Raw genomic sequence first — 22,190 nt, 5'->3', positions numbered from 1 at the left:
CAAACATGCCCCAAGACACCACAATAGAATAAAGCTGCTCAAACTAAAACAATCATTAAGCTTGTAAGAGGACAATCTGAGAGTTAACTGAGACTCCTCATAAATCTAGACACAATCTTATCATGACATCCATACAGCAAATACTTTGCAAACAACAACAATAAAATTAGCATCAAACATACAGATTTCTTCAGTACCAAATGGTTCACAGGCCACAAATCCTGTGCATTTAAAACATACATTACTGATGTGGCATTAATGTCACCACACCGCCATGAGCTGAACAAGCATCCAGTTCTTCAAATAGGCTGGTTACCTTCTCCTTGTGGCTATCTTCTTGCTGCAATGAGTAAAACAGGCCTGTGACTGTCAGGATGGAGATCTGATGTGGCTATCTCCCTCTGGGTCTGGCTGAAATAACTGAAGATTTTGGTAATTTTTTTTCTTTATACAGTAAAAGCTATTTTATCCAGCACTTCACCAACCAGAAAGCTCTATAAACCGGAATTTCTGATCATTATTGAAATTCCAGTTTATGGTCCACTTGGCACAGGGCTCGCAGAGGGTTGGCGTGCAGGAGGGGTTGTGCAGAGGGTTGGGGTGCAGGGCTGGGGTGCAGGCTCTGGGAGGGAGTTTGGGTGCGGGAGGGGGCTTGGGGCAGGAGGTTGCGGGGCAGGAGGGGGGGCAGGGTGCAAGATTTGGGGGGCACTACCTTTGGGCAGCTCCCTGTAAACAGCGACCTGTCCCTGCTGCTCCTAGGCAGAGGGGTGGCCAGGAGGATCTGCATGCTACCTCCACCCACAGGCGCCACCCCTGCAGCTCCCACTGGCTGCAGTTTCCTCAGGGTGGGGTGGGGGCAGCGCACAGAGCCACCTGCCATGCCTCTGTCTAGGAGCAGTCAGGACAGGTCGCCGCTTGCAGAGAGCAGCCTGAGGTGAGCGCCCCCTTTCTGCTCCCCAACCCCCTGCCCCAAGCCCCCTCCAGCACCCAAACTCCCTCCCAGAGCTTGCACTCCACACCCCCTCCTGCGCCCCAACCCCCAACTCTGCACCCAAACTCCCTCCCTCAGTTAACCGGCATTTTTCACTCACCAGTACCCCCCATTGCCCCAACATGCTGGATAAAACAGCTTTTACTGTATTTGGGAGTGGAATTGGCCCCCACCCTTGGAGATGCCCTACTGAGCTTACTGCAAGGGCTCATGAACTTTTCCCTTTGTTTACCTGCTAGTCCCCAGCTAGCTGGAATCAGTGCGCTGTTTAAAAGGAACAGCAACAGGAGCACGGGGGGTTACATAGAATTTTCACCTTAGGCACTTTAACCTCAGTCCTTGTCTGTGGCTCTTGGGCATTTCCCATGAGTCTGTCAGACTGAAGCCATGTGAGTCACACCCCTTCTGGGTGAGCATTCCGCAGCCTGTGCTCTTCTGGGCAAGAATCCCATATGGGGAAGGCTCCAGACACTCGTAGCTTCTTTGACAGGTTTCAGGGTAGCAGCCGTGTTAGTCTGTATCCGCAAAAAGAACAGGAGTACTTGTGGCACCTTAGAGACTAACATTTATTAGAGCATAAGCTTTTGTGGGTTACAGCCCACTTCTTTGTAGCCCATGAAAGCTTATGCTCTAATAAATTTGTTAGTCTCTAAGGTGCCACAAGTACTCCTGTTCTTTTCCTAGCTTCTTTGTCTCTCTTTGTAGGTCATTTCCCTCTCTAGGTTGGTCTGTGTGAAATTTCCAAACAACCTAATGGCATCTCTGCACACACACACATACTGACCCCACCATAATGAAATCAGTTTGAATTCACACCTTTGATTAAGGTACAAGACTCTTGTTTCAGATTAAGATAATTTTATTTCAGTTTAGCTCATCAATAATAAAAAAACTCCAAGTGTGATCAGGTGTGGGAGGTGTTACTTTAAATCCTACATTTTCTTGTTGAGTGTTTGTCTTTCTGTTTTGCTGAGGCTAGGTCTACACTGAGGCTATGTCTACACTTATAAGTTCAAAATGCTGCCGCAGCAGCGCTTTGATGTGCGAATGTGGACGCACTGTGAGTGCTGGGAGAGAGCTCTCCCAGCGCTCCTGGTAATCCACCTTCACAAGGGGATTAGCTCCAAGCGCTAGGAGCCTGTCTACACTAGCGTTTTAAAGCGCTCAAACTTGCTGCACTCGGCAGGGTGATTTTTCACACCCCGAGCCAGCAAGTTGGAGCACTTTAATTTGCCAGTGTAAACATGGGCTTGTGACAGGGTTGGGATTCACCACCATAGCACCTCCCACTGGCACATCTGGGAATTAGCTCAGTCCATGGGGAGCACCATCTCCTGGTGGTGTCCCGTCTGTCTCTCGCCCTCCGTTGGCACCTGGATCCATGTTGCTTCCTTCTGCTTGCAGCATCCCCTTTAGGACACTGCCCTCTGGCAGTGCCCCCTAGTCCATTCCGGGGTGTGTGTGTGAGGGGGCCCTAACAGCAGTCTTTCACTTCACCCCAGAGGCCAACCACACCCCAAACTCTAACCCCTTCCATCAGGGGTCTGATGCAGTCCGCTATGGCCACTTCCAACAGCCAGGTATAATACAAGGGGGAAAGTGGGGGACCCAGTCCCTTCCTCTACTCTGGGTCCCGGCCCAGGGACCTTCTGGCAACAGCCTCCCTGCCCTCCTTTGCGCCCCTTTGTCCATCTCTCTTCCCTGGGCTGCTTCCCCTTCAGTCCCTTTGCACCTTGTGGGCCCTTCTATCAGGGCCTGCAGCCTGGCAGGTACTAAGCTGGAGTTCCCTTCCGCCTGGCCTGGCCTGGCCTGGCCTGGCCTGGCCTGGCCTGGCCTGGCCTGGCCTGGCCTGGCCTGGCCTGGCCTGGCCTGGCCTGGCCTGGCCTGGCCTGGCCTCTCGGGAGCCAGCCCTTCCCCTCTGAAGGTCTGAGAGAGGCTCACTGCTCCTCTCATGGGCAGCCTTTATATAGGGCTGAGCCCGGCCCTGATTGGCCGCCTCCTGCCCAGTCCTGATTGGCTCTCTAGCAGGCTCTCCGTGATTGGCTGCCGCTTTGCACAGCCTCTCTGGCCTGTCTTAGCCCACTTTCACAGGGGGGTAGGGCACTCGCCCCACCACAGGGCTAAAAACCTCAAAACCTTACAACAGCACTTTGTTCTGATAGTGTGGTCATCCGCAAGTGCTTGGGAGAGAGCTCTCTCAGCGCTCTATGTAATCCACCTCAATGAGGGGAATAGCTCCAGGTGCTTGGAGCCTGTCTTCACTGGTGCTTTACAGTGCCCAAACTTGCTGCATTTGGTGGGGGGTTGATTTTTCACACTCCTGAGCGAGCAAGTTACTGCGCTGTAACTTGCACTGTAGACATGGCCTGAGTGTATTTCCGGGCTTTCAGTTGTACCAGTTTTCTGCTATTGACATCTTTATTCTGGATGGGTACAAGGCACTGCCAAGAAACCTGAAATCCCCTATAACAAGGTTTTTTATTTGTAAATTAATTTAATGCTTGTCTACACATACATGTACACTGGTTTTGATGAACTAGTGCAAAGCTCTGTGTGGACACTCCTAAATGAGTTTGGAAATGGCTTATATTGATTTAGCTTGAGTCAATTCCTTCTTGATTTAAGAGTGTCCACACAAGAATTTGTACTTGATTAACTATACCAGTTTAAAAGCCCTAATATAATATTAATTTTACTGTATATCAATATTAATCTGGCCATATTAACTGACCAACCACACTCATGAACTCACATCCGATTATTAGTTTAATAAGAAATGGCTTTTGATAACAATGTAATAAAGCTTTTAGCTCATTACTGGGCACTGTAGGATTATCACAAGTTCATTTATTTCTTCTGTAGATATGGGCTCTGCTCCTGTCATCTCTGTGGTGGGACATCAGGAAGGAGGGATCCAGGTTGTGTGTCGATCATCCGGATGGTACCCACCACCCAAGGCTCAGTGGAGAGATCTCCAGGGCCAGCTCTTACCATCAGCCTCTGAAGAAATAACCCCAGAGGCCAATGGCCTGTTTCAAACAGAAATTGCCATTGTTCTGACAGAAGAGTCCAACCAGAAAGTGTCCTGCTGTGTCAGGAATCCCCGACTCAACCAGGAGAGAGAGTCAGTGATTTCCATAGCAGGTCAGTGCCCGTCCGTGCCACACATGGATAGACCGAGATGCTGCAGACATGAGCGGAGAGTATTTATCATTGTGTCTCCTATTTATTGGCCTGACAGTTCAAGGTGCTGAGCACGTCTTGTAAAGTCTTGAGCAACCTCAGTTCTCTTGGGAGATGTCTACACTGCAGTTAGACACCTGCTGGTGGCCTGTGCCAGCTGGTTCAGGCTAAGGGGCTCAGGCTAAGGGGCTGTTAAATGGTAGTGTAGACGTTCAGGCTTGGGCTGGAGACCGGGCTCTAGGACCCTGTCAGGGTCCCAGAGCTCGAGCTTCAGCCTAAGTCCATCTACACTGCCATTAGACAGCCCCTTAGCCTGAGCCCAGCGCACCTGAGTTAGTTGGCACGGGCCAGCTGCGGGTGTCTAATTGCAATATAAATATACCCTTTGACTCCAGTAGGAGCTAAGGGTGTTTAGCACCTTGCAGGCTGGGACACCATTGGCCACATTTTCATAATAGCTCAGTACCGAGCTGTGATTGGTCAGACCCCCTTGAGATGCCACCTGATGTATTGGGATGCCATTGAGTCAGTCTATTCTGCCAGCCTGGGTCCCCTTTACCTGGTTTTTCTGGGCCAGGCTCACAAGCCTCTTCCAACCAAGCACACAGGCAGGAACACACCCAGCTGCAGAATGATACATGATATCAGCTCTGGGGAGACTCAACTTAAAGGACTTGCCACAGCACCAGGTGTTCACCTCTGTTGGAGTGCAGACCCAAACTTACATGAAATTCATCCCTTCCCTCAATGTGGAGGAAGGTATGCACAACTTCCCACGCCCTCAGTTAAAAATTATATAAACTGGGTTATATTATGAACAAGAAATATGTTTATTAACTACAAAAGATGGATTTTAAGAGGTTAAAGAGGTAGCAAACAGAACAAAGCAGACTACTAAGAAAATAAAACAAAGCACACAAACTAAGCTAGATTCACTAGGGAAATTGGTTACATATAGCAATTCCTCACCCTAGATAGAGGTAGGTCTTAGGTAGATTCCTTCACAGGCCAGATATCTTTCCTGCCTGGGTCAAGCAGTTCATCCCTTCCCTGGCCCCTCCAGTTCTTGTTTCCAGATGTTTTTCAGTGTCTCTTTGGGTGGGGAGGCAAAGGAGAAATGAACTGAAGACCTTGATTTTTTCCAACCCCCACCTTATATAGGATTTTGATAAAGCAGGAATCCTTTGTTTGATTTCCCACCCACCAGTGGAAAAGTTCAGCAGTCCAAAATGGACGTTAGTATCAGGTGACCAGGTCACCTGACTCTGTAGCATCACAGCATCCATCAGTGGCAGTATGGAGCATCTGCAGGAAGGCCAAGACTTTTCACAGTCCGTTGTCCTCACTGATGGGCCATTGGCCCTGTCTGGCTTCTCCAGTGTTGTACCTGAAGTGTTAGCAGTGGCCATCACCCAAAGTAGCATAGTTGAAATACAGATACATAGTCAATATTCCTAACTTCAGATACAAAAATGATACATGGATACAAATGGGATAATCATATTCAGTAAATCATAACCTTTCCAATGATACCTCACAGGGGCCGTCTTGCATAAAGTACATCTCAGTTATGTCATATCCATATCATAAGCATATTTTCATAAAGAATATGGAGTGTAATTTCACACCAGCAATCATCATTCTTCTCAGTAGGGGTGGGGGCGGGAATTCTCCTTTGTTCTTGTGGTGTAGTGAGGACTGTGTTGGAATTTCAAGCTATCACTTTAAAAGAGGGGTGTTTGCCAGGTCCTGTTAGCAGACTAGAGTGCTCTATAGAAAATCCTGCGAGTCTACAGAAACAGTTAGTTTGTGGCAAGCTGGGCTGTAAATCTGCCTCTCACTAGCCTGCCACATACTAACTGTCCATGTGGACCCTGCTACGTACACTAGTAATTCCATAGTGTGCTTTGTTCTACCCTGTTTTGAAACAGGAACAGATCAAAAGGCACCAGGGAACTTGTAGTGCACACTCGCATGGTGCACACAGCCAGTTAGTGTGCAGCAGGCTAGTGCAAGGTGCATTTACATCCTAGCCTGCCGCACACTAACTGTTCCTATAGACAAGCCAACGTAAAGCAAGGAGCAGCCTCCCCTCTGTGGCTTGGTTCTTGTGTGCTATGGTTCTGGATTCTAAGAAGTAAAGTCCTGTTTGTGACATGCCCTAGGGTACATTCTGGACTGTTGAACTGCTGTGTCCCTTTAACTCTCCAGCCCAGGATGCCTGTTACATGGCTTTGCTAGTGAAAAACAGCCTCTCTGGGCTCTGCCCACACGCAGCGGTTAGCATGTAAAGTCATTCCCAGCAAGTTACATGAATTCTTTCCCAGCCACTTATGAACTACATATAGGGTGACACTCGCAAATTCCCGAGCCTTGTACCCGGAAATGTGCATCCTGTAGTGTCCAGCACACTACTGAACAATGTAAGCTCATTAATAGTCAGTCATTTCGTCAAAGGAAATGATTTTGCTGGTGCCTTTGTTAACCTGAGTAGAGATTTCCCAAACACTTTACCAAAACACACTAGTTTAGGTAAAACAATAAAACAAGTTTATTAACTAGAAAAAGACAGATTTTAAGTGATAAGGCATAAAGGTCAGAATTGGTTACAAAAGAAATAAAAAATAAAACCAAAAACTAATTCCTAAACTTTACCAAGCTAAGTAAGATTTGAAAGCAAAAAGGTTTCTCACACCCAAAAACTTACTGCAGTCCAAACTAACTGGAAAGCCTTCCAGCTAGGACCAACTCTCCCCTTCCCTCCACACACACAGTTCAATGATGCTCCTACTGGCTTTCAAGCAATCCTATTGCTGTGAGTAGAGATGGGGGAGGAGAGGTAATGTGAAGATACCTGTCTATTATTTTATACCGTCCTCCTCTCTTTGAGGATTACTCCCCACTGGGGCATAGACAGAACAGTCCCCTGTGTATGTGAAAGTCAAAGAGTCTATCAGGAGAACTGTACATTTCTTGTTCGCACCATCTGTGTACGTGACGTTTGAGATGTCACTGGGGATGATATGCAAATCTTTTTACAGTCCCCTTGATGGCAAATAGTTGCCTCAGCAGTTAATAGCTTTCCATCACCTGTTGTCAGTTCTTTGTTGTCTCTGAGGAGCTAGTCAATGGACATTCCCCAGAATTACAACATATTTCACAAACAAACAGTAAAATCTCATAGCTCCACGTACAATGTTAACGTACACATTTTAACAGAACAATGATATTCAGTAAATTATGAATTTCAAATGATACTTCACAAGGCATACTTTGTACAAAATAGATCATAACCATATAACAGTGGTGAACATGGGGGTTCAGGGGTTTATGTGGGGTGCAGTGTGTCACAGTGTTATGTAAAGGCCCACTGCCTTAGAGACTCCATTGTGGGGTTCTTGTGGGTTAAGGTTCTGGATTCTAAGGAATAAAGTCACGTTACGCTGCAACCTTCCAGCAAGAGTATTGATGTCTGTGTCTAACTGCTCTCTGTGTGTGCTGTGACCATCGCAGTTCTTGGGGTGGGGGGAAATTCTCCTTTCTTTTCACTGAGAGCTGCTGGGTGCTGCTGAGTGTTTATGAAAATCTGGCTAATGAAGTCATTTTTCCTGACTAGCACAAGAGAGCCCTGGATATGGTCTGAGCATCGCTACTTAGATAACATCTGAAACTCCCACATCAATGTGAGAGCTGCGCTATGGGCCCCGTCCTGCAGTTCAGACTCTGGCAAAATCCCATCACCAGAGTTTTCCCCAAGTCATAACTGAGGATCAGGTCATAACTTGTACTTAATTGCTCAGAAGGCGATAATCAGAGAGATCTACAGCCAGCATCGCCCATGAATGTATGTTGTAGTTTTTTATTTCACGGTCACACAATGGGACAGATCCTACCTTCCCTGCATAACCAGGTCAATGAGAGTTTTTGGCAGTGTTAACAATAAAGGATCAGGCCCAAAACATGCAGAAACAAACTTTTTGCTAAAAAGCATCTTGATTTTTAGAAAAAAAGTTTATATTTTTCTGTATTATTATGTACCAAATAACTTTGTTAATACAGAATGAATAGTTCATCACTCTAATAATAATGATGTTGCATATGTTAATCACTATTCATCTGAGATCTCATAGTGCTGCACTGCTGATAAGCTTATGGTATGCCTGGTATCACATGATTGTTGTGTTCACAGCATACCCACAGAGAGTGAGAAACAAAACAAATACTCTTCCTGGAAGGTTGCAATGTAACGCTGCTTTATTCCCAGGAATCCAGAACTCTAACACACAACAGCCAAATACAGAGAGAGACAAAGCAGGCTGCTCCCTGAGGCAGGGAGGTAGAACACAGCCCACCCGGCTCTGTGCAGAGTGACTGCAGAGGCCCCACACTGCATGCTCCTTACAGAGCCCCCTAGCCTGCAAGCAGCATCAGAAAACCCCTCAGGATTCAGAGTGACAATTTCTGATTTCTACACAGTTTTCAATACACCACACTAATCACATAGCAAGGACCCTGTCATCAGCATCGCCCCAGGGCCCAGGGAAGAGGACTCTGGAGGAATTTTTAATCTGACTCTCCAGGCTCAAGTTTTGTTTGTATTAAAATCCTGCAATAACATATTTTGGGTCAGACTCTCTCATGTGGCTGAGCCCCTCTGAGCACCGGGGAGTCGGGGATGTCAGGGAGCTGGTCACAATTCTCTGATTCTGAGGGCCAGTCTGCACTGGCTGCAGCTTGGGGATCAGTTAGAGCAGCCTAGGGAATACCTGAATTTGTGCCAGTGGAGCATAGATGTAACACAGCAGAGCTCCTCCCTACCCATAGGTGCTGACTCCATGGGTGCTCCGAGTCTGGAGCACCCACAGGGAAAAATTAACGGGTGCTCTGCACCCACCCGCAGCCAAGCTCCCTGCCCCGTCCCCCTGCCTCACCTCCGCCTCTGCCTCCTCCCCTAAGCATGCCGTGTTCCCGCTTCTCTGCCTATTTCCCAGCGCTTGCTGCCGCCAAACAGCTGTAGCAAGCTCTGGGAGGGAGGGGGTAGGAGCCGGAACATGGCGTGCTCAGGGGAGGAAATGGGGAAGAGGCGGGGCTGGGGCAGGGATTTGAGGAAGGAGTCGAATAGGGGCAGGGAGGGGCCGGAGTTGGGGCGGGGACTTTGGGGAAGGGGTTGGAATGGGCAGAGGGGGGTCGAGCACCCACTGCACCGGCGCCATTAGAAGTTGGCGCCTATGACCCTACCCCCTCCCTACCTCCAACACGCCCCCTCCCATTAACGAACCATGATCAATAAGACGAATAAAGCCTGGACTGTCATTGACTTAATAATAAAGCACAAAGGAGCCACATCTCACAGTGGAGACATGCATCCGATGAAGTGGGCATTCACCCACGAAAGCTTACGCTCCAATATATCTGTTAGTCCTAAAGGTGCCACAGGACTCTCTGTTGCTTTTTACAGATCCAGACTAACACAGCTACCCCTCTGATACTTGACATCTCACAGTGTATTTCCCTGTGAGAGTCTTTTAACTAGTCACGGTATCACCACTGTCGCAGAGTCCTGCCTTTATTCTGCGTGTTTGTTCCCAAGTCAATGGAACTTTCTCTTGCAGAGCTGTTTTTCCCACGAGTCAATCCCTCAAAAGTGGCTTTCTGGGTGATCCTGGCTCTCCTGGCTGTTCTCATGGCCCTGGCCGGTTACTGCTTCTGGAGGCGACACAGAGCAACAGGTGAAGTAACGAAAGGGGGGAATTTGGGGTGGCGGGAGAGAGAAAAATGAAAAACAAAAGTAAAGATACCGGGATTAAGGGGCTTTGATTCCATGTTCAGAAGAGTTTCAGGCAATGGGCAGTGGCAGGAGGATGAACGATGACTTCACATTTGAGCTAAGAAGTGTCAAATGGCTTCACCCCTTCAACGCTCACTAAAGGATCCCAATCAAATGGGATTCTGACCTATTCCATGGGGATCAGTACTGCTTACATTGAAACACCCGTGGGGGGGGCTCGGTGAGCTGGGCTTGAAGCGCTGACATTTGTAACTTGGCAAGAAAAAACTAACAGAAAGTAGGGGGAGAGAAGGAATTTCTTCGGTTCCAGTTCTGCCCCCTCCGTCTGTGCATGCCCCTCCCCAGCCCCATCTAGATGAGTAGGAGCTGCAAATGGGAAAGTAGTGATAATGGAGAGGTTAGCAATTACCTTATGTACAGTGTGGTCACGCGCCAGCGCTCAGAGAGAGCTCTCCCTGCGCTCTAGGAAAACCACTCCTTGAGGGGCATAGCTCCCAGTGCTGGGAGCCTGTCTACACTGGCAAGTTACTGCGCTGAAACTTGCTGCGCTCAGCCTGAGGGTGGATCTACACTGCACACTTCTGTCGGTAGAACTACATCCCTCGCTCGGAGGTGTGGGAAATCCTCACCCGTGAGCAACTCAGTGATTCCGACCTAGCTCTCGGGGAGGTGCAGTACCTACCCCAATGGGACAGGCTCTTCTTTCAGTGTAGGTAGCATCTCCACTAAGTGCTCCAGCGGTGCAGCTGCAGTGCTGTAGGTGTAGACAAGCCCTGAGATCCTGCTACAGGGACAGGGCAATAAACTCTCTACTGTAGTACAAGTGCTCAGCTATAGGTTTTCCTCTGATCACAAGGGGCAGAAATTGGCCTTCAGTGATCTGGCCATTTCTAGCAATGCTGGGGTTTTCAAAGCTGCCTAAGGGATCTGAATACTCAATTTTTGTTTAAATGAATGGGCACCAAGTGTGCAACCCCCCAAGGCAGCTGTGAAAGTCCCAGCCAGGGTTTTCTCACCTGAAGTGCTGTGTGGGAATTTACAAGTATCTGAAGAATTGGGAAGGGGAAATGTCTATTACAATGATTTACAATGAGGACAGAAGCAGGTAATTCAGAGAAGCAGAGAGGAGCTGTGCTTTGTACTTGTGAAAGCTGGAACTGGGTGTTGTACCTTTAGAACTGTCACCTGTAAACCTTCTGCCTGTTGGAACTGGCAGCAACAAGGGCCAGGTGCAATATCTAGGGGTTTCTCTTCATCAATGCAACACAAAACCAGCTTGAGCCTCCACCCAGTAACCTGGGATAATTATATACCACCCTCTGGGTGTCTCTAGGAGGCAATACTTTCCCTCTTGCAAGCACAAAGTCTCAGTGTAGAAAGAAACTTTTAATAAAAGGAGGAAAATAACCCGGCATTAATTTGGGAAAACACCAGAAACAGGGTTCATAAACAATGAACCAAAGACTCAGGCACTGTCCTTTTCCCCTCAGGTTCTTAAGTCCAGCAACCAAATGTCCCTGTAACATGCCCATCCCTTCTCTGCACCCCACTCACAGTTGTTGTTCTGGGTCAGTGCAGACCCAGAGTCCAGAGGTGCATCTGCAGAGTTCACCTCCCACCCTGGGTGGAGAGGGGGTAAGCAGGCACATTAGTAGCTCTGCTGCCCAGGCAATTGCTTGCCACTCCTCTTCGCCAGCCACCATGCTGGCTGATCACTGTGCCTCTTCACCCGCTACTCTGCCAGACAATTGGCACTCTACTTCTCTTCCCCAGCCACTCTACTGGCCAATTGCTACACCAATCCACCAGGATGTTTTCAGGTTCCCCCCCCCCCCCCGCCACTTAGCACAGCTCTCATGATTTCAGCTGTTAGAGTGTGGGAGCCTCACTGGCTGGTACACACTAGGCAGTCTTTTACATCAGAGACACTGTCCCAAAGCAGGTCTAACAGTTAGACCTAGATATCAGTGATTTCAGCTCTGGGGTGTATAATAAAACTCTCAATAGAGTCCAAATTAACTTTGTTATTACACAGCAGAGCTAAAGGATCAAATAAATGGCTGGCTGCCTGGCCAGCCTCACTAGGCTTTGGAGCCCATGTCCCCTGCCTAGCGAGTGCCATTTAGTTGAGGGTGAGTCCTTCAATCAGTTATGCCAAATACAGTTCTGCTGCCCTTGATTCACACACCAAGGATAACAACCCTTTATTACTCCTGCCCCAATAACAAGGAGATGGGGGATCCCACATAGAATCATAGAATCTCAGGGTTGGAAGGGACCTCAGGAGGTCATCTAGTCCAACCCCCTGATCAAAGCAGGACCAATCCCCAACTAAATTGGTCAGCCAAAAGTGATCATTTGGGCAAGCAATCCCATCATGCTGAGCACCTAGGCAGGGAGGGTGTGGAGAGCAGAGAGGACCTGTGACCAGAATATATGGGGCTGCCCTTGCCCTCGCCCTCAAGGCAGTGAGGCCCCATGGCCAGAGTCAATACAGCTGCCCCTATCCTCAGGGCAGTGAGGCCTAGCAGCGAAAGTCAATCAATCCGGGGCTTTAACAACCAGTGGCTCTAGCCTCCAATAGCAGTGCCTAATAGTCACCATCTCAGGCAGTAGTGCCCAATCTGTGGGGTGGCCCCTGCACCCAGTGGTAGGTGCAGGAAGGGGTAGGGGGACCCTGCTCCACTGGGTCCCAAGCCAGAGCCCTATGAAACCAGTAGCCCTGTTTTCAGATTCAGGTTCCAACCTCAAGAAATACTCTTCCTGGGCTGCTTCCCACCCATGATTCCAGTGATGGCATTTCCTCCACCAGCAGCAGCCATCTGTCTTCCTCTGTCTCTGCGGTCAACGGTGGTCCTGCTGTGGAATCGGTGTGTTCAGCTGCCACAGTCTGCAGCTCTAGCAGCTTCTTGGCAGGAGCTCAGAGCGTGCGTACGCTCTCTTCCACTGTCAGCCCAAACTGGGCTGAACTGCTCCCTTGTATATCCAGCGTCCAGTTGGAGCGTGTCCAGGAGGGGCAAGGAAGCATGGCCTCTTGCACCCAGAGGCTGTGTACAGCCCTTGTTGGACCAGTGCAGGGGTGATAGACCCCATCAAACAGGGATTCACTCATTTTCACTCATATGTAAAATTTGTCTATGTGTCCAGAGAGGGCTATGTTGGGCTCATTTCCAAGCACTAAAAAAATCAGAACAATTAACTGTCACTGTCTTGTTCCCTGGGCCTTTCAGAGAATTCTCCACACTAGCTGCACTGGTGATCTTTGGCTAGGACGCTGTAATAACAAAAACACACTCGGGACTTACACAGCTGGTCTGAGATGCTGCTCACACTGGGTCACAAGATGGTCTCACTCAGGCTGTGCTCAGCAGTGACTGTCAGACATGACGCTACCTCCATTTCCAATAGTGTTGGTACCTCAGGGCTGATGCACCAAGTGGATGAGCTCCAAGTAGGAAAGAGCTGATCTTAGAGGCGATGCCTGTGGAGGCCCATCCACACACCTTCCCTGGCTCATGCTGACCCAAGCATCCAGCTAAAGAAAGACCCCTCCACCCCATTCTTAGCTGGGGCACCCCATCTACACAGGCCCTAGAAGGAGCTGTTCCAGATATCACTGATCAGGGAATAGGCATGACCTAGTGAGACATGGCCAGGAGTTGACCTATGATGGAGCCAATCAGACCCTGTCCCTTATCCAGCTCAGGTCAATGCCCCATTCCCATCCTTCACTTCCCTCCCCCATCCCCACAATCAGGAGCTGGGGAGAGCTGGGGCTTTTCAGGGGATGGGCACAGACGGGAGCAGACAGGGAACTGGATAAAAAAAGAGGCCTTCTCTCCTCTCCCCCGCAACAGACAGATCAGACAGGAGTGTGACGGGTCCCAGGAAGCAGGGATGGCTCCTGGGCGGGGGACACTTAGAGCAGCTCTTAGACGTGATGGTCAGTGGGGGAGGGAAGTGAGGGATGGTCAGTGCAGGGTTGTTGAGACAGATCTGTCTGTGTGTCCTGTTTGTCAGTCTGTCTGCCTCGCTTTCATAGTTACAGCACAATTACGTTAAAATCTGGAACTGCACCATAAACACGACGGTGAAATCTCCCCTCTCGCCTTTTTCTCCCTCTAGAGATTCTGCAATCTGAGATGGAGAGCGAGAAAGGTCAGTGTTTGGATCCCTTTACACTAGCTGACAGTAGAGTTATCCCCATAAATAAAATAGGGTGAAATCTTGCCATTATTAATTAATGATTGGAACAATTTCCCAAGGGCCGTGGTGGATTCTCCAGCACTGGCAGTTTGTAAATCAAGATTGGATATTTTTCTAAATGATCTGCTGTAGGAATTATTGTGGGGAAGTCCCCTGGTTTGTGTTATGCAGGGGTCAGACTAGGTGATCACAATGGTCCCACCTGGCCTTGGAATCTATGAATTGATGCATCACCTCTCACCCTTTTCTCTTTCTAGAGACCCTGCTGTCTGAACGGGAACAAGAGAAAGGTCAGTGTCTGGGCCTGTTACAAAATTAACATTATCCCCATAAACACATCAGGGTGAAATCTCACCTCTCCCTTTTTTCTCCCTCTAGAGACCCTGCGATCTGAGATGGAGAGAGAGAAAGGTCAGTGTCTGGACCAATTACATTAGCTGTGGGTTACCGTTATAAATATGACAGGGTGAAATCTCACCTCTCTCCCTTTTCTCCCCCTAGAAACCCTGCAATCTGAGATGAAGAGGCAGAAAGGTCAGTGTCTGGGACCAATGGGATGCACTGAAGATTTCATGTCAAGTCAGTCAAGCGAACTAACTCAATTGAAAGCCACTGTTTAACACCTTTAGCTCAATTTGAGCAAGTGGAGTTACAGCCTGTTTGAATGTGTGACAAGGAATGTCTCAGAGCTGCTCACACTGACACAGACACGCTCTGAAGGGTGAAGGGCCCATTTGTCCTAATAAACCCCATGGGAATTACAGAAATGGCACCTGGAGCCCAGGGCCATGAATACACCAGCCCAGCTCGGTAAGTCTCATTGCTGGAGACTGTGGGTACGTGTACAGTGCAAAAAACCACCTGTGGCTGCAAGTCTCAGCACCTGGGTCAACTGACTGGGGCTTGTAATCCAAGGCTAAATCTAGCAGTGTAGCCGTTCCCACTTGGGCTGGAGCCCTGGCTCTGAGACCCTCCCCCATCGCTGGGTTTCAGAACCCAGGTGCAAGCCCAAGCAGAAACTTCTACACTGCTACTTTCAGCTCTGTAGTGCGAGCACTGCAAGCCTGAGTCAGTTGCCCCAGGCTCAGACCCACTGACACAAGGTTTTTTGTGCCAGGTAGATGAACCTGGAGAGACTTGTCCAGTGTTTGACAGGATCCCTCACCCAGGAACCCCCTGTGTTCTGACCCTTCCATGCCCATGTAATATGGGGGGGAGGGATTTCACCCTCAGTGACCACGCACACCCACAACCTCAGCTCCACCCTGCAGTGACTCCATACAATAACCATACAGGTCTGATCAGTGCAGAGTAGTGTGTGTGGTTCTACATTAAATAAAACTTCTTTTTAAAGGCACACAATGTTTTTCAATTTTCCCCTCATGATCTTACTACAGGGTAGAGTTAAGGTTGTTTAGGTGCCTTAGCTGCATTTCTAGACCATAGATTTCTTTTATAATTTAACCATAATTTAACCGTATTTCCTGGGTGTATAACACTTGGTTTGGGAATAATTACAACATTCCTCCTGTAATGTGTTTTACCCTTAAGTTACAAGTACATCCCCTCAGCCTTAACTCCACATTAATGTAGTTTTTATCTGGGAATTGCATTGTGCATTATGGCCTGGATCTATGAAGAAACTTAGTTATCTGAAGCCCAGACATAGGCCTCTCAATCCCAGTTTTAGGCACCGTGATCCACAAAACCCCACTTAGCTAAAACCTACCCCATAGGTGCCTAAACTCACTCAGGGCATTAATCTCTGGTGTAAAAGTTCTCTCAGTGTCTAAGTTTCTGCCTCTGGGCACGTGGAGCACACAGGTGCCCAGATGTCTACAGTAAGGCAGCCATCTCCCACCTGTGCCCCTGGAGACACATAAATGGAGGGGACGAGCATCTAGCTCACTCGTGGGGCCTGATCCAGTAGATGTGCTCAGAGGCCACCCAACAGCACACAGAATGAGGTGGGAAATGGAGAGACAGTGAGCCTCCCATGTAACATTTAGCCCAGGAGTTAGGGTACCAAGCTGGGCTGTGGGAGACTCTGGTTCAAGTCCCCCATCTCTGCCAGATGAGGTGAAGGCATTTAAACAAGGATCTTCTACCTCACAGGAGAATGTTCTAACCACTGGGCGGTGGGACATTCTCATGTGAGGCTCTGTCAAGGCTGCTTCCCCACTCTGAGCTTTAGGGTACAAATGTGGGGGCCTGCATGAAAACTTCTAAGCTTAACTACCAGCTTAGATTTGGTCCGCTGCCACCATTCCCAAAGCTAATTCCCTTCCCTGGGAAGCCTTGAGAAACTCTTCACCAATTCCCTGGTGAATACAGATCCAAACCCCTTGGATCTTAAAACAAGGAGAAATTAACCATCCCCCCTCCTTCCTCCCACCAACTCCTGGTGGATCAAGATCCAACCCCCTTGGATCTAAAAACAAGGAAAAATCAATCAGGTTCTTAAAAAGAAGGCTTTTAATTAAAGAAAAAGGTAAAAATCATCTCTGTAAAATCAGGATGGAAAATAACTTTACAGGGTAATCCTACAGGGTTTTGTATATTGCCATTCCTGGTATCTGACTTGTGTCCATTTGTGTCATCTGGATCCATGGGAAGGAGACCCTGGAAGAATTCCACCATGATTTCAACAGCTTCCACCCCACCATCAACCTCAGCCTGGACCAATCTACATGGGAGGTCCACTTCCTAGACACCACCGTACAAATAAGCGATGGCCACATTAACACCACCCTATACCGAAAACCCACCGACCGCTACGCCTACCTTCATGCCTCCAGCTTCCACCCCGGTCACACCACACGATCCATCATCTACAGCCAAGCACTGAGGTACAATCGCATCTGCTCCAACCCCTCAAACAGAGACCAACACCTACAAGATCTTCACCAAGCATTCTCAAAACTACGATACCCACACAAGGAAATAAACAAACAAATCAACAGAGCCAGATGTGTACCCAGAAGCCTCCTGCTACAAGACAGGCCCAGAAGAGAAACCAACAGAACTCCACTGGCCATCACCTACAGTCCTCAGCTTAAACCTCTCCAACGCATCATCAGTGATCTACAACCCATCCTGGACAATGATCCCTCACTTTCACAGACCTTGGGAGGCAGGCCAGTCCTCGCCCACAGACAACCTGCCAACCTTAAGCATATTCTCACCAGCAACCACTCACTGCACCATAACAACTCTAACTCAGGAATCAACCCATGCAACAAACCTCGATACCAACTCTGCCCACATATCTACACCAGCAAAACCATCACAGGACCTAACCAGATCAGCTACAACATCACCGGCTCATTCACCTGCACGTTCACCAATGTTATATGTGCCATCATATGCCAGCAATGCCCCTCTGCTATGTACATTGGCCAAACTGGACAGTCACTACGCAAGAGGATAAATGGACACAAGTCATATCAGGAATGGCAATATACAAAAACCTGTAGGAGAACACTTCAACCTCCCTGGCCACACAATAGCAGATGTAAAGGTAGCCATCTTACAGCAAAAAGACTTCAGGACCAGACTCCAAAGAGAAACTGCTGAGCTCCAGTTCATTTGCAAATTTGACACCATCAGATCAGGATTAAACAAAGACTGTGAATGGCTATCCAACTACAGAAGCAGTTTCTCCTCCCTTGGTGTTCACACCTCAACTGCTAGCAGAGCACCTCACCCTCCCTGATTGAACTAACCTCGTTATCTCCATACTGATTTATACCTGCCTCTGGAGATTTCCATTACTTGCATCTGAAGAAGTGAGGTTCTTACCCACGAAAGCTTATGCTCCCAATACTTCTGTTAGTCTCAAAGGTGCCACAGGACCCTCTGTTGCTTTTTCCCGGGAGAGTGCATCAGCCACTTTGTTAGAAGCCCCTGAAATGTGTTGTATTTCAAAATCAAAATCTTGGAGAGCTAAACTCCACCGAAGAAGTTTTTTGTTATTCCCCTTGGCGGTATGAAGCCACTGTAGCGCAGCATGGTCTGTTTGTAGTTGGAAACGCCATCCCCAAACATATGGGCGTAGCTTTTCCAGCACGTACACAATAGCGTAGCATTCCTTTTCGCTGATTGACCAGTGGCTTTCCCTCTCAGACAGCTTCTTGCTGAGAAACACGACAGGATGGAATTCTTGATCCGGTCCTTCCTGCATTAAAACTGCTCCCACACCCCGCTCGGACGCATCTGTGGTTACTAGGAACGGTTTGTCAAAGTCTGGGGCCCTTAGCACAGGGTCAGACATGAGTGTCGCCTTAAGCTGGTTAAAGGCCTTTTGACACTCATCAGTCCACTGAACTGCATTTGGCTGTTTCTTTCTGGTTAGGTCTGTCAGTGGGGCGGCGATTTGGCTGTAGTGGGGTACAAATCACCTATAATATCCAGCCAAGCCTAAGAAGGATTGGACCTGTTTCTTTGACTTTGGAACTGGCCACTTTTGGATAGCATCCACTTTGGCCTGTAGGGGATTTATAGTTCCTTGACCCACCTGGTGCCCCAGGTAAGTCACTCTGTTTTGGCCTATTTGACACTTTTTAGCCTTAACAGTTAGTCCTGCCTGCCGGATGCACTCGAAGACTTTTTCCAGGTGCTCCAGGTGTTCTGTCCATGAATCAGAAAAAATGGCCACATCATCGAGGTAGGCAACTGCAGATTCTCCCAATTCCACTAGGAGACCATCTACAAGTCTTTGGAAGGTGGCGGGTGCATTTCGCAACCCAAAAGGGAGTACATTGAATTCATACACCCCTGCCGGGGTGACGAAGGCTGACCTTTCCTTAGCGGGTTCATCTAGTGGTACTTGCCAGTACCCTTTGGTTAAGTCTAAAGTAGAGATGAATTGGGCATGTCCCAATTTCTCCAATAGCTCATCTGTGCGTGGCATTGGATAGTTGTCAGGACGAGTTTCAGCATTTAGCTTACGGTAGTCCACCCAAAAGCATATTTCCCCATCTGGTTTGGGAACTAGAACCACTGGAGATGCCCATGCACTGTTAGAGGGGCGGATTATACCCATCTATAGCATGTCCTGGATCTCCCTTTGTATAGCAGTTTGGGCATGAGGTGACTCCCGGTAGGGTGGGGTTCTAATCGGGGGAGCATTACCTGTGTCAATGGAGTGGTATGCCTGTTCAGTCCATCCTGGAGTGGCTGAGAAAATTGGTGCAAAGCTTGTGCACAGCTCCTTGATCTGCTGTCGCTGCAGACGTCCAAGGGTCGCGGAGAGGTTCACCTCTTCCACACCACCATCCCTTTTTCCTTCGTAGTAGACACCTTCAGGCCACTTCGCGTCATCTGTTTCCTGGGCTGTAAACTGGCAAACGTTTAATTCTCTGGAATAAAAGGGCTTAAGAGAATTAACATGGTATACCTTAGGCTTTATGTTGGAGGTGGGGGAGGCTATGAGATAGTTAACAGCTCCTAGGCGCTCCTGGACCGTGAATGGTCCTTCCCACGACGCTTCCATTTTATGGGCCTGGAGCGCCTTTAAGACCATGACTTTGAAGGACCGTTCTCTGGAATGTTTATCATACCAGGCCTTTTGCTCTTCCTGAGCATCCTTTAGGTTTTCTTTAGCAAGGGCTAAAGAGTGTCGGAGGGTGCTATGTAGGTTGCTTACAAAGTCTAGAATGTTAGTTCCTGGACAAGGCGTAAACCCCTCCCATTGCTGCTTCACCAACTGTAATGGCCCCTTAACCTCGCGGCCATACACAAGTTCAAATGGTGAAAACCCTAAACTGGGATGTGGTACAGCCCTGTAGGCAAAAAGCAACTGCTGCAACACTAGGTCCCAATCATTGGAGTGTTCATTTACGAATTTACGTATCATGGCCCCCAAAGTTCCATTAAACCTCTCCACCAGGCCATTGGTTTGATGGTGATAAGGGGTGGCAACCAAGTGATTCACCCCATGAGCTTCCCACAGGTTTTTCATGGTCCCTGCCAGGAAATTAGTTCCCGAATCTGTAAGGATGTCGGAGGGCCACCCTACCCTGGCAAAAATGTCTGCTAATGCCTGGCACACACTTTTAGCCCTGGTGTTGCTTAAGGGTACTGCTTCCGGCCATCGGGTACTAAAATCCATGAAAGTCAGTATGTACTGCTTTCCTCTGGGTGTCTTCTTTGGGAAAGGACCCAGAATATCCACAGCTACTTGCTGAAATGGGACCTCAATTATGGGTAGTGGCTGGAGAGGGGCTTTAACCTGGTCTTGGGGCTTTCCCACTCGTTGGCACACCTCACAAGATCGGAAATAATTAGCAACGTCCTTGCCCATTCCCTCCCAGTGGAAGGACTTCCCCAACCGGTCTTTGGTTCTGTTCACCCCAGAATGGCCACTGGGATGATCATGGGCTAAGCTCAAGAGCTTTACCCGATACTTAGTGGGAACTACCAACTGTCTTTGAGGATGCCAGTCTTCCTGGTGCCCACCAGAAAGAGTCTCCTTGTATAAAAGTCCTTGTTCTACAACAAACCAGGATCAGTTAGAAGAGCTGAGAGGCGGTGGGGTGCTCTGTGCCGTCGCCCAAGCTTTCTGAAGGCTGTCATCTGCTTCCTGCTCGGCCTGGAACTGTTCCCTTGATGCTGGAGACATCAGTTCCTCCTTGGACTGTGGACTGGGGCTTGGTCCCTCTGGAAGTGATGCAGGTGCTGGGGCTGTTTCCATTGACTGTGAACCGCTGTCCGCTGGTGTACTATGTGGTATTTCAGGCTCTGGCTGAGACTCATGGATAGGGTTATCTGCTGCTTCTGCCAGTTCAGGCTCGCTGGTGCCCTCTGGCGTTGGAGTGGTAGACGGGTTTGCAAGCGCTGGACTCAGTGCTGGCAATGGTTCTGTTGCTGGTTGCATTGCCAGTTCCGGTTCTGGGACTGGCTTTGGCTGGGTCTCTGGGATTGGATTCACTACGGCTGTTGCAGTCGTTGGCAGGGGATCCAGTTCCACCACCTTTGTTTGGGTCTCTGGTAACACAGACGGGGCCCTGGTGGACGGCTCAGGAACAGGGATGGGGGTGAAAGCTTGCTTAGCCTGGCTGCGGGTGACTATTCCCACCCTCTTGGCTAGCTTCACATGGTTGGCCAAGTCTTCCCCCAGCAGCATGGGGATGGGGTAATTGTCATAGATTGCAAAAGTCCACATTCCTGACCAGCCCTTGTACTGAACATGCAACTTGGCTGTAGGCAAGGTTACAGACTGTGACATGAAGGGTTGAATTGTCACTGGAACCTCCGGGTTGATGAGTTTGGGGTCTACTAGGGATTGGTGGATAGTTGACACTTGTGCCCCAGTGTCCCTCCAAGCGATAACCTTCTTTCCGCCCACTCTCAAGGTTTCCCTTCACTCCGAGGGTATGAGAGAGGCATCTGGGTCTGGGGATCTTTGGTGTGATTGTGGTGTAATGAACTGTAATCGGTTGGGGTTCTTGGGGCAGTGAGCCTTTATATGTCCCAGTTCATTACATTTAAAACATCGCCCTGCTAAGGTATTACCGGGGCGATGTTGGTTGGTGGAGACTGGTGTGGTGGGGTGAGAAGGCGTCTGAGGTTTACCTTGGGATGTGGGTGGGGCCTTGGGTTGTCCCCGGTGGTAAGATTTTGTTTCGGCTTGCCCCTTCTGATATTCGCTCCAACTGTGTGGGGTTCCATGCGGAGCGGATAAAGCACACGACCAATGTGGTTGCAAGCTGAATCGAATCCTGTTTATTACAAGCTTTCTTTTATAGTTTTTCTCAACATTACATAACCCAATTAGGCTATAATCACACATCTATGGATTGGACAAGAAGGAGAATCATGTGTTTATCACATGTATAGCCCCACACCGATTGGTTCAACCGTTCCTTACATAAGGCCATGATTTATCACCTTGTTTACCTCATCTTATATAATCCCTAGACCACCAGGGGCCCTTACATAAGGCCATGATTTATTACCTTGTTTACCTCATTTTATATAATCCCTAGACCACCAGGGGGCCTTACATAAGGCCATGATTTA

General features: G+C 48.8%; 1 protein-coding gene across 1 annotated transcript in view; it reads left to right on the top strand.

Annotated features, from left to right (window-relative positions):
• The window catches only part of LOC128848302 (butyrophilin subfamily 2 member A1-like), a 76,780-nt gene that overhangs the window by 24,493 nt on the left and 30,097 nt on the right, over positions 1 to 22,190 (top strand). Inside the window, exons 3-7 of the mRNA XM_054048215.1 lie at positions 3,854 to 4,135; positions 9,787 to 9,903; positions 14,088 to 14,120; positions 14,426 to 14,458; positions 14,670 to 14,702. Of these exons, the coding sequence (XP_053904190.1) occupies positions 3,854 to 4,135; positions 9,787 to 9,903; positions 14,088 to 14,120; positions 14,426 to 14,458; positions 14,670 to 14,702 (498 nt within the window). The remainder of the gene's footprint in view (positions 1 to 3,853; positions 4,136 to 9,786; positions 9,904 to 14,087; positions 14,121 to 14,425; positions 14,459 to 14,669; positions 14,703 to 22,190) is intronic.

This window comes from Malaclemys terrapin, chromosome 13 (genome assembly GCF_027887155.1).
Source record: "Malaclemys terrapin pileata isolate rMalTer1 chromosome 13, rMalTer1.hap1, whole genome shotgun sequence".
In the NCBI taxonomy this organism is placed as follows: domain Eukaryota; kingdom Metazoa; phylum Chordata; order Testudines; family Emydidae; genus Malaclemys; species Malaclemys terrapin.
Note: the sequence above shows the minus strand (reverse complement) of the source record. Positions and strands in the feature narration are given on the sequence as shown.